This window comes from Syngnathus typhle, linkage group LG16, assembly GCF_033458585.1.
Source record: "Syngnathus typhle isolate RoL2023-S1 ecotype Sweden linkage group LG16, RoL_Styp_1.0, whole genome shotgun sequence".
Classification (NCBI taxonomy): domain Eukaryota; kingdom Metazoa; phylum Chordata; class Actinopteri; order Syngnathiformes; family Syngnathidae; genus Syngnathus; species Syngnathus typhle.
In genome coordinates this window covers 3966724-3978879 of record NC_083753.1, presented here as the reverse complement: position 1 = coordinate 3978879, position 12156 = coordinate 3966724, and the positions used below count along the sequence as shown (strand labels likewise).

The following is a 12156-nucleotide window of genomic DNA, read 5'->3' as shown; positions in this document are numbered from 1 at the left end:
CTTTGAAGGTCTGTTAAAAATGTTTTTTTATAAGTGACTGTGGAAAAGATTAGTTTGACCCTCTAACGCTTGGGGATGACTACAGAAATAATACCTGCATCTCACCTGCGTATTTGTATTGGTATTATGCATAAAGCTTTAAAATCTGTATTAAAATAATACTCATACTTTTTGTCTATCGCAAGCGCTCTGGAACACAAGCCCTCTGGTAAGCAAGGGATTACTTCGTTAGTTTAACTACTGCCTAAATGTACCGTAATTTTTGGACTATAAATCGCACTGGAGTATAAGTCACACCAGCCATAAAATGCCCAAAAAAGTGGGAAAAAAAAACATACAAGTCGTTCCGGAGTATAAATCGCATTTTGGGGGGCAATTTATTCGACAAAATCCAACACCAAGAACAGTCATAAACGAGCAATAACAGGCTAAACGATAGGTATGCTAACGTGACATAAACACAAACTAAGAGCTGAGAACGGCCCTGACGTAAAATTCAGAGTTATTAAAAAAACTATTATATAAATAACACGTTAATAAAACCATCTGCGTCACTCCAATTCATTAAATCCATCAATCGTCCTTTATCAACAATGCGTGCGCGCCGCTGACGGCTCTTGCACTTCAAAATATTCCACAGGCCTATATAACGATATATAAATTATATATCAAATAACTATTATATAAGCAATAATGTTATCAAACCATCTGTGCACTCTAAATCAGTGGTCCCCAACCTTTTTTGGGCCACGGACCGGTTACATGTCAGAAATATTTTCGCCGACCGGCATTTATATAAATAAATAATACATTTAAATAAATATTTATAATAAATACGATGAAGTACAAATGACAAAAATAAAACTCACCATTACGTTGAATTAGTGGGAGCACTGAGTTTCTCAGAAACGAGCCGGTCCCATCTAGATGTAATCGGAGACAATGACACCCGAAGTGATTAAGGTTTGTCTTTTATTGCAGGATGCATGTTCTCTAGGGGTGTAAATCGCGGGTTATGTCACGATACGATATATCGATACAAAGAACTACGATACGATATTTGCCGATATCCTAAAGCCTGCTGCGATTCATTCACGATATATCGCGATATAGTGCTCTACGATCAATTTTTTTTTTTTTAATAAAAAATATAGAACAATAACCTGATTTATAACAATTCATACGCAAAATCAACAAGGTACTGCAAACTCTTTATTTAGGAAATTACAAGAGTATTGTAGTATACAAAGTGCTTATTTTAACACTGAACTTTGATGTCGTGTTTTTTCTTTAAATGTGCGGCGAGATTTGTGCTCCCTGAATATTTTATCACTGCATGGCAGGATTTACAAACTGCACGTGTCTTGTCCGTTGAGCCATCTTTTCTTTGGAATCCAAAGTGCTTCCAAACGAATGACTTGAAGCCTAAAGGGGAGCAAATTTCCTCGTCTTTTTGGACACTAGCCATAGCACCAACCCAGGAGCCGCGTACTAGTTGTCGACTCCCCTTTCACGTGCGTGCTCTGCTCACAACACAACACGCGCAGTGCGCTCCCGGAAAGAGGAAGCAAGCAACAATGAACTGGATTTCAAAATAAAGTTGCGTCTAATGTCCGAGGTCAAACACGGCGATATAAATCGATGTTTACCTATAGCAGTGCTTCTCAAATAGTGGGGCGCGCCCCCCTTGGGGGGCGCGGTGCTATTCCTGGGGGGGCGCGTGTGACCCTGGGGAACAGGCTTTTTTTTGGCAGTACTAGAATAAAGTGTAATTGCGCGTTTACTACAGCAGGGGGCAGTGGCGCTCTCATTGTTACTTCTGTCACGTTTGCGACAGTGCAACATTTTACGACTTACAAGACAAGTTAGGATAGTCACGGTGGGGAGGGGGGGCGCGAATAGTTTTCTTCTTGCTAGGGGGGGGCGTAACAGAAAATAATTGAGAAGCACTGACCTATAGCATCGATGCCAATAAATCGTAGAGCATTATATCGATTAATCGATGTGTATCGATGTATCGTTACACCCCTATTGTTCTCCATGTGTTGAAGCAGTTTTGAATGCTTCATTGCCTGGTTAGTTAGCCTGTCGCCACATATTAGCTTTGCGGGCTCGACTGGGGAAACGTCACGTGACCGGGACGAGTGTCTTGACCTGAATTAATTGATCGTCGATAAAAAAAAATTTTCTGTGCGGCTTGGCGGCCCGGTACCAAGTGACCCACGGACCGGGACTGGTCTGCGGCCCGGTGGTTGGGGACCACTGCTCCAAATCATTAAATCCATCGATCAAATTCCTCGTCCTTTGTCAACGCCGCGGGTGCGCCCTGACGTCAGCCTCGCCGTTATTCCACAGATCTACTATATAATAGGGGTGTAACGATTCATCGATACACATCGATTAATCGATATAATGCTCTACGATTTATTGGCATCGATGCTAAACGTAAACATCGATTTATATCGCCGTGTTTGACCTCGGACATTAGACGCGACTTTATTTTGAAATCCAGTTCATTGTTGCTCGCTTCCTCTTTCCGGGAGCAGTGCGCGCGGCGTTGTTGTGTTGTGAGCAGAGCAGGCACGTGAAAGGGGAGTCGACAACTAGTACGCGGTTCCTGGGCTGGTGCTATGGCTAGTGTCCAAAAAGACGAGTAAATTTGCTCCCCTTTAGGCTTCAAGTCATTTGTTTGGAAGCACTTTGGATTCCAAAGAAAAGATGGCTCAACCGACAAGACACGTGCAATTTGTAAATCCTGCCATGCGGTGATCAAATATTCAGGGACCACAAATCTAAAGAAAAAACACAACATCAAAGTTCAGTGTTAAAATAAGCACTTTGTATACTCTCCTGGGCTGGTGCTATGGCTAGTGTCCAAGAAGACGAGGAAATTCGCTCCCCTTTGGGCTTCAAGTCATTTGTTTGGAAGCACTTTGTAATTTCCTAAATAAAGAGTTTGCAGTACCTTGTTGATTTTGCGTATGAATTGTTATAAATCAGGATATTGTTCTATATTTTTTATTTAAAAAAATATATCGATCGTAGAGCACTATATCGCGATATATCGTGAATGAATTACAGCAGGCTTAAGATATGGGCAAATATCGTATCGTAGTTCTTTGTATCGATATATCTTATCGTGTTAAAAACCCGCGATTTACACCCCTACTATATAACTATATTGTAGCGTTAACAAAGTTCAAGGAAAGACGTGGGTTTGGTAAATGGCTCTTTATTTAACAAAACAAACTTACAGGCGTGTGGCGGCGTGGACTTCCAGCCACGGAAGTGGAAGAGAGCTCCATAGAAAAGGACCGGGCGTGCGTAAAAGCCATGACCGAGCCCCATCCACCGTCCCAGGACAGCCACCCGGCTGGGCGCCGGCCCTCGACTTCCATCCACGGAGGTGAAAGACATCTTGGTAGAGTAGGACCGGGCGTGCGTAAAAGCATTGTCCGAGCCCCATCCACCGTCCCTGGACAGCCACCTGGCCGAGCGCCGGCCCCCGACTTCAATCCACGGAAGTGAAAGAGAGCTCCGTCGACTCGTCGAGTCAATCTTTGTCGCGCGTCGGCAGCGCGACGGTTGTTTACATAAAGGACAAAGATTGACTCGACGGAATTGCTCCTGACTCAAATTACAGTAATCCCTTGCTACATTGTGGTTCGTTTGTTGCGGTTTCACTTTTTTTTTTTCGAACATTTTTGAAAAAGAAAAAACATATGTCGCTCCTGAATATAAGATGTCGTACGGCGTCAGCAGTATATATTACAAAGGAGACTTTATCCTTAATTGTGATTCACAATTAAGTATAAAGTCTCCTTTGTAATATATACTCCTTGTAGCATGTAACGGTACCCAAAAAGAGGAGTTTCTTTGCATCGAGGTTTATGCAAAGAGCTCACGTAATTATATTGTTGCTTTTTGGTGAAGTGATTGAGTGTTCCGTCTGTACGACTGGTCTTTGAATGCACTCCGCTTCAATGGCAGAACGCGGATGAATTTAAAGACATCAAATGAGAATAATCCTTTATAAAACTTAAAATTGACTGACGCAAACGTGAGTTCTTCGTGTTTTTATTGAAAAGAACATAGTGCTGACGCCGTACGACATCGGTTTTTCGCTTTCCAAATAAGGCGTGCGCGCTCCCGCGGCAGGGGTAACAAAATCTCACGGGGGACCCAAATCTAGCACAACACCGGAAGAGTTCTTACGAATACGACTAGCTTGTTAGTGTAGCCAAACACCGCTTCATTGGCTTTTGCACTTTCATACTGGACCAACAGTAGGCGTCAAAATGAGTTCTATTGGGACCGGGGTAAGTCTTTTATCTTACTTGAAGCTTTTTATTTTCTAAATGTCACTGTTCTATTTCTCAAGAGTTGTCTAGGGAACGGTATTACGTTGAGAACGTCCGGCTGGCGAGTTGGCTATTGTTAACCTGCTGAGTCACTTCACCGTAGCGAGGCTGGCCTTGCGCCGCGATGCTAATCTGAAACCAAAAGCGATCAGAAGTCTTGTGTTGTAGTTCGACCAAGTAGAGGTGATTAGCAGTCTCGCTCGTGCTTGTGGTTTACCTTGGTTCATTATTTTGTTCGTAAACGGTGATGCTTCACTGAGCGGGTTGGCCCATTGCGGCGATGCGTTAGCGCGTGCGCCATATTGGATGTGTCCGGGATGGAAACCGAGGTTTGAAAGTTTGTGCTTTAATCACACGTTTACATTTTACAGCGTATTGCTGCCGCACCAGCAAAAGAAGGGTTACTTTTCAGTCACATTGTGATGGATTTTACTTTTACGTTATACCTTGATGACGCTCACTTGATCAGTGATCACGTGATCAACTTGATTTACACATTAGACAGAAAAACAACGTTTGGAAGTCACATTTTTATGATAAAACGTGAAACTTAAATTATGAGTTTTATGGCTTCAGGCTGTAGTTTGACTTTGCGCCACTTTATTTTGTTTTCATGCGTGGTAGCCCTTTATGAGTTAGTGCGACTGTTTTACGACAGCTTGTCACGCGGGGGGGGGGGCACACAAGTTCAACATCTATGGACTGGAGGACTTCACTCCACGTGTGCCTCCTACCGTGTACCTAACGCTGTCGACCCACGTCAGATGTTTGCAAAGTTTTCTCGCTTGGTGAGCACTATTAGTAAATATTTTGCTGTTGCATGTAGTGGAGTTATTTTGAGATCAGCAAATTCATCTTAAAAAGGACATCGCGAATAATGCTAACCGCTAATGAGCCGCCATGCTAATCTTACACCTGTACTGTGTCGCTTATCCTGCGTGATATCAATCGGTACTTTATTTTTATTCCATTATGCAGCAATATATTTCACATACATGACAACAGAAAACCACAAACTGACCTTACTACATTAGCAGTGGAAGATCAGTACAGGAATCCCTCGCTACATTTGATCGTTTACGTTTATCGTGGCTTTAGTGCATTGCGGATTTTTTCCCAAATTAAAAGATATATAAAATTCACAAATTCTAAATGAACCTTCTAAATTGAGGAATTATGGCATGAAAGTTGCCCACACGCCACCAGAAGGCCGGAAGTGTCCACACAATTGCAGTACGTACACTCGTCCCTTTTATAAAAAGGAACCAATTATCCGCGTTAAACGAGGGATTACTGTACTTCAAAACTTTTCAAATTCAATGATGAATGAAAATTATAAAGATCAATAAGGACTCTGTCTTTGCAATAAAACATAGCAAACATAGCATTTATTGATTAATTGAAAATTGACACAGAACAAAAGATGAACATATTCCAGAATGTCCAAAGTAACCACATTATTTTGTCCCGTTGTTGATGGCGAGAAGTGAAATTGTAATTGCGATGTTGACACATAGTCCCGCATGCATGTTTTTCAGTACGACCTGTCGGCATCCACCTTCTCTCCCGACGGCCGAGTCTTTCAGGTTGAGTACGCCATCAAGGCCGTGGAGAACAGCAGGTGGCTGCGCTCGCCCTCCCGATGTGATCCGAGGGTCTGTCGTGCAAACGTAACAGAAATGCCAACTTTCACTTTGCTTTTTGTGCGGTCTGTTGGTGTCCAGCACAGCCATTGGAATCCGCTGTAAAGATGGCGTCGTGTTTGGCGTGGAGAAGTTGGTTTTGTCCAAACTCTACGAGGAGGGCTCCAACAAACGCATCTTCAACATTGACCGACATGTCGGCATGGTAAACGCGTGTACACACACGCGCACGTATCGCTCCTCATTCAAAGTACCGTATTTTCCGCACTATTAGGCACACCTAAAAACTTACATTTTACTAAAAAAAAACAGTGCACCTTATAATGCAGAGCGCCTTATATATGGATCAATTGATGAATTTGTTGATCCATACTGGTTGTACACAGTGCTCTGCCAAAGTGTTTCAGTACGTTTTAGTACGACTAGTAAATTACAAGGTCGCATCGCTTCCCAACATTACGGCAACTGTAGTCAGGGGGCGTCACCGAATAGCTGTTGTACCCGCGAGGCTATTTCATTTCAAAATAAGCTGCTCCGTTAATGTTTCGAGTAAATCTACGGATCGATATGGAAGGGAAACATAGGTAAGTAGTACCAGTGCGTTAGATCGAACTTTAGTCAGTTCCGATCATTTTATAGGAGATCGTTTGAGAAACGCGATTGTTTACACTTTGCTTAGGCTCATGGGAGATTGCGAGCTGAGGCTCATGGGAATTTGCAGATGGCTAATCCTATAACGATAGCTGCTATACGCACCAGGCTATTTCATGTCAAAATAGGCTGCTCTGTTAATGTTTTGAGTAAATCTACGGATCAATATGGAAGGGAAACATAGGTAAGTACCGTATTTTCCGGCCTATAAGGCGCACCGGACTATAAGGCGCACCTTCAATGAATGGCCCATTTTAAAACTTTATCCTTATATAAGGCGCACCGGACTATAAGGCGCACCATTAATGCATCATGTCAGATTTTTAATCCAAATCAAATCATTCTCCATTTTATCTTTTTTATTTCAACTTCAGACGGAACAAATTACTTTATAATCATAAAATAATGATCCATAGTCTTTTTGAGTCATGATTCATAGTCTTCAGCGGGCCACTTATGATTGATTTCATGACACAATGCTTTGGGCCAGTTTGAATTTAGGAATTTGGTCCATATATAAGGCGCACCGGACTATAAGGCAGTTGGTTTTTGAGAAAATTGAGGTTTTTAGGTGCGCCTTATAGGGCGAAAAATACGGTAGTACCAATGTGTTAGATCAAACTTTAGTCAGTTCCGATCATTTTATAGGAGATCGTTTGAGAAACGCGATTGTTTACAGAGAGCTCGTTGGTTATTGGCTAGTGAATGCATACCGCAACCCTAGTCAACCTCAGTTTGTTGCAGTATAGCTTCTATTTTATGCCCTTATAATCCGGTGCGCCTTATATATGGATAAAGTTTTAAAATGGGCCGTTCATTGAAGGTGCGTCTAATATTCCAGTGCGCCTAATAGTGCGGAAAATACGGTAAGTGTCATTTTGAGTCTTCTTCCATATCTGATGCCCGTCCCTCAGGCTGTGGCAGGACTCCTGGCGGACGCCCGCTCGCTAGCTGAGGTAGCCCGCGATGAAGCGTCCAACTTCCGCACCAGCTACGGGCATGACATCCCCCTCAAGGTAAACTATGGCAAGCATAAGTCTCAAGTCAAACTGTTCCAATGAACCAGTTTGTTTTTTCTTTCCAAATGGTATCTTTTAGCTGTTTGAAAATGGCATTTCACCACAATGCGGTGTCGCTTTAGAATAGGGGTGTCCAAACTACGGCCCGTCCAGTTTTTATTGGCCCGCAGCAAATTCTGAAAATATAATTGAATATGGCCCGCACAAGAAGCTTGAGCTCAACTCTGTTGCACTTCTCAGTTTCCACACTAGATGAAGCCCGCCACACAAAGCGTTTGACGTCCCATTAGGCCCCCCCACACCCGGAACAGAAGCGGACGCGCAGCGTTTGACGTCCGATTAGCACCCCCCCCCACCCCGGAAGAAAAGCAAAAAAAAATATTGGCCCCCGGACCCATTCACGTTACTAAATCTGGCCCTCCTTGCAAGAGGTTTGGACACCCCTGCTTTAGAATGACTTTATAGCTCGCTTTGCAGTAAGTTACTTCTTTGATGGCTCAAACGGGTAAACGCACAACGGACGTAACCGGCTAGGTGGGTGTGTTTCGGCTAACGACGCCTCCCATTGCCTGCAGCACCTGTCGGAGCGCGTGGCCATGTACGTGCACGCATACACGCTGTACAGCGCCGTGCGGCCCTTCGGCTGCAGGTGAGTTTGCCGCCTCGCCCATGCTGGGCGCCGTCGGGTTCACAGCTCTCGCCGGTGTCGTCCGCAGCTTCATCCTGGGCTCCCACGACAAAGACGATGGGCCACAGCTCTACATGGTCGACCCCTCGGGCGTCTCATACGTGAGTCCTCAACGTGGCTGCGCTTGCAAAGGAAAGACTGGAATGAGTTACATGGGAATGTACGATGGAGTTTTGAAATAATTGAATGCAAAGGTCACAATTGCTGTCTTGGACATTTTGTTTTGTCATAGGCAAAATAATCCAAAAACGGCAAACACTTTGCCTTTTCAAGTGCTACTGAAACATGTCCTCAAAGTCCTCCTTATTGCATTTGACCTCATAAATTACTGCTTGATTCCCATGGAGACTCGCCATCCTTTGTTTGGAATTTTGCAACCGCGCTGTGATGATGCAGAGAAGGTTTCGCTCAACAAGCTGAGATCACATGATGTCATCGATTTCTCTTGGCTGTCTGAACGTGAACGTGTGCACTTTGTGGGTTCATCGTCACCTCTTTGCTCTCAATAATCTTGTGTGCCTCATTTCAGGGTTACTGGGGCTGCGCCATTGGAAAAGCTAAACAAGCAGCCAAGACAGAAATTGAAAAACTGCAGGTGTGTTGTCAAGACATTGTGTGGGTCATGTCACGTGTGTAGCCTGTGTGGTGCGACGTTGGATGCGGCCGTGATGTCATGTGCCGTGTGTTGCAGATGAAAGACCTGACTTGCAGAGAGCTGGTCAAGGAGGTCGCCAAAATGTGAGTGACTGCCTAATGACTAGGGGTGTAACGATACATCGATACACATCGATTAATCGATATAATGCTCTACGATTTATTGGCATCGATGCTAAACGTAAACATCGATTTATATCGCCGTGTCTGACCTCGGCCATTAGACGCAACTTTATTTTGAAATCCAGTTCATTGTTGCTTGCTTCCTCTTTCCGGGAGCAGTGCGCCCGGCGTTGTGTTGTGAGCAGAGCAGGCACGTGAAAGGGGAGTTGGCAACTAGTACGCGGCTCCTGGGCTGGTGCTATGGCTAGTGTCTAAAAAGACGAGGAAATTTGCTCCCCTTTAGGCTTCAAGTCATTCGTTTGGAAGCACTTTGGATTCCAAAGAAAAGATGGCTCAACCGACAAGACACGTGAAGTTTGTAAATCCTGCCATGCGGTGATCAAATATTCAGGGGGCACAAATCTCGCCGCACATTTAAAGAAAAAACACGACATCAAAGTTCAGTGTAAAAATAAGCACTTTGTATACTGCAATACTCTTGGAATTTCCTAAATAAAGAGTTTGCAGTACCTTGTTGATTTTGCGTATGAATTGTTATAAATCAGGATATTGTTCTATATTTTCTATTAAAAAAAAAAAAAATCTATCGTAGAGCACTATATCGCGATATATCGTGAATGAATCGCAGCAGGCTTTAAGATATCGGCAAATATCGTATCGTAGTTCTTTGTATCGATATTGTATCGTGACAAAACCCGCGATTTACACCCCTACTAATGACACAAGATCTGTCATGCTCTGAAGATGAGATATTTTTTTAGGGATTCAAGGAAATAAGCATTTTTTAAAAGATGTCAAATCATGTGGCCAAGAATGGTAAAAAATCTCATTTAAAAAGTAAACTCCGTGTTATTCTACTTTTTTATTCCATGGCTTTGTTCGTGTGTTTGTGTGTTCAGCATCTACATCGTTCACGACGAGGTGAAGGACAAAGCGTTCGAGTTGGAGCTCAGCTGGGTGGGAGAAAGTAAGAACATAAAGACTTCAAAGCTGTGTCTCGATCGCATCCGCTCCATTGTTAACGGGATGATGAGTGCCCAGAAGGTTTCGCTCATTGGACTGAATGCCTGTGATGTCACCTCCTCTTGGCTGTCTGACCACGCCCATCCGTAGTCCAGAGCCGAATGCCGCCGCTCACTATAGCGACTAAACCACCTCTTTCTTTTTCCTCAGTCACAAACGGTCGACATGTGCTCGTCCCCAAAGACATCAGGGAGGAAGCAGAGAAATATGCCAAGGTGACACGCACGCACATACACACTTTATACACTGCATTCTAACACTACGTGACATGTTTCAGGATTCGCTGGAGGAGGAAGATGACTCAGATGAAGACAACATGTGAACCCACTGACTCTTTAGTTCATGTTTGTTTTTCATGTTTCTTAGTTTTGCCTTAAAAATAAAAAATGTTTCCAGCCCGGTCCTCTGTGTCCCTCTGCATATTGATAGGTTAAAAGTGGGACGTCACACACAAATGACCATATATGGCTCGCTGTCAATGTTTTCTTGTTAGCTAAAGCATCCATTGTCTTTGTGAATGTGATAGAGCCACGAGCGTTTTTCAAAAGCTCACAGGTTGTGCTTCAAAGAAACTTGTGTGTGCTCAAACGCAAGTCTGGAGCTTTTCTTGCAGAGGCGCCGTGCAGTAACGTGGATGAATGCACATATGCAAACAGGTGAGCAAAAGACTCAACTTAGACTTGGCTGCTGGCACGTGTGAAATTGGAACTACGAGAACCCAATCTCGGGAGCTTCAATCGCCCACAATTAGCACGACGGTGCTTCGGCATTGTTGTACTGTGGCAGACATCTTGCTAAAGTCAACTCAAGTACATACTAGGGGTGTAAATCGCGGGTTTTGTCACGATACATCGATACAAAGAAGTACGATACGATGTTTGCCGATATCTTAAAGCCTGCTGCGATTCATTCACGATATATCCCGATATAGTGCTCTACGATCGATTTTTTTTATTTAATAAAAAATATAGAACAATATCCTGATTTATAACAATTTATACGCAAAATCAACAAGGTACTGCAAACTCTTTATCTAGGAAATTACAAGAGTATTGTAGTATACAAAGTGCTTATTTTAACTGAACTTTGATGTGTTTTTTCTTTAAATGTGCGCCGAGATTTGTGGTCCCTGAATATTTGATCACCGCATGGCAGGATTTACAAACTGCACGTGTCTTGTCCGTTGAGCCATCTTTTCTTTGGAATCCAAAGTGCTTCCAAACGTATGACTTGAAGCCTAAAGGGGAGCAAATTTCCTCGTCCTTTTGGACACTAGCCATAGCACCAGCCCAGGAGCCGCGTACTAGTTGTCGACTCCCCTTTCACGTGCCTGCTCTGCTCACAACACAACAACGCCGCGCACACTGCTCCCGGAAAGAGGAAGCAAGCAACAATGAACTGGATTTCAAAATAAAGTCGCGTCTAATGCCCGAGGTCAAACACGGCGATATAAATCGATGTTTACGTTTAGCATCGATGCCAATAAATCGTAGAGCATTATATCGATTAATCGATGTGTATTGATGAATCGTTACACCCCTAGTACATACACTTTTAGTGTTGACTGTGGGTTGGACATAAGTCTCTGGCACACGCACAAATCGGGGCCAAACGCCTCCTTTGGAAATGTGACGGGGTCGACGTGTCGTGACCAGAATTTGGTTAATGTTACGTTGCTTAATGTTACGTTGCAACGGTGTATGTGTTGAGAAAAAGAACACATGACTTTCCCTCGGACAGTTGGCCTATGGCAGGGGTAGGCAATTACGGTCCTGAGGGCCGGTGGTGTCCTGCATGTTTTCTATGTCTCCCTGTTGCAATAGAGCAGTGGTCCCCAACCACCGGGCCGCGGACCGGTATCGGCCGCCAAGCCGCACAGAAAAAAAAAAAAAATATCGACGATCAATTAATTCAGGTCAAGACACTCGTCCCGGTCACGTGACATGTTTCCCCAGTCGAGCCCGCAAAGCTAATATGTGGCGACAGGCTAACTA

The 12156-nt window shown here is 43.7% G+C and overlaps 1 protein-coding gene and 2 non-coding genes across 4 annotated transcripts; all 3 read left to right on the top strand.

Annotated features, from left to right (window-relative positions):
* Positions 1–4066: 4066 nt before the first annotated feature.
* psma3 (proteasome 20S subunit alpha 3) lies at positions 4067–10564 on the top strand. 2 transcript variants are annotated; one of them, XM_061301675.1, is made up of 11 exons: positions 4067–4319; positions 5900–5982; positions 6086–6209; positions 7570–7671; positions 8250–8323; positions 8391–8463; positions 8892–8957; positions 9054–9100; positions 10039–10106; positions 10313–10377; positions 10440–10564. In XM_061301675.1, exons 1-11 carry the CDS (start codon positions 4299–4301, stop codon positions 10482–10484), a joined length of 768 nt encoding a protein of 255 aa, XP_061157659.1. In that variant the 5' UTR covers positions 4067–4298; the 3' UTR covers positions 10485–10564. The 2 variants fall into 2 exon arrangements, with proteins under 2 accessions (XP_061157659.1, XP_061157657.1); XM_061301673.1 differs by lacking the exon at positions 4067–4319 and adding an exon at positions 5002–5149.
* Positions 8742–8823, top strand: LOC133169794 (small nucleolar RNA SNORD53/SNORD92). Its single transcript, XR_009718458.1, has one exon. It is a non-coding gene; the product is annotated as a small nucleolar RNA SNORD53/SNORD92 (small nucleolar RNA).
* On the top strand, positions 10161–10240 carry LOC133169795 (small nucleolar RNA SNORD53/SNORD92). Its single transcript, XR_009718459.1, has one exon. It is a non-coding gene; the product is annotated as a small nucleolar RNA SNORD53/SNORD92 (small nucleolar RNA).
* Positions 10565–12156: the final 1592 nt, after the last annotated feature.

Excerpts from the sequence above, each read along its gene's own strand:
- psma3 (XM_061301673.1), top strand. The coding sequence starts at position 5,126 with ATGTTTGCAAAGTTTTCTCGCTTG. Across the intron at positions 8,464-8,891 it reads ACCCCTCGGGCGTCTCATAC|GGTTACTGGGGCTGCGCCAT; the intron begins GTGAGTCCTCAA and ends GCCTCATTTCAG. Across the intron at positions 9,101-10,038 it reads GTCAAGGAGGTCGCCAAAAT|CATCTACATCGTTCACGACG; the intron begins GTGAGTGACTGC and ends TTGTGTGTTCAG.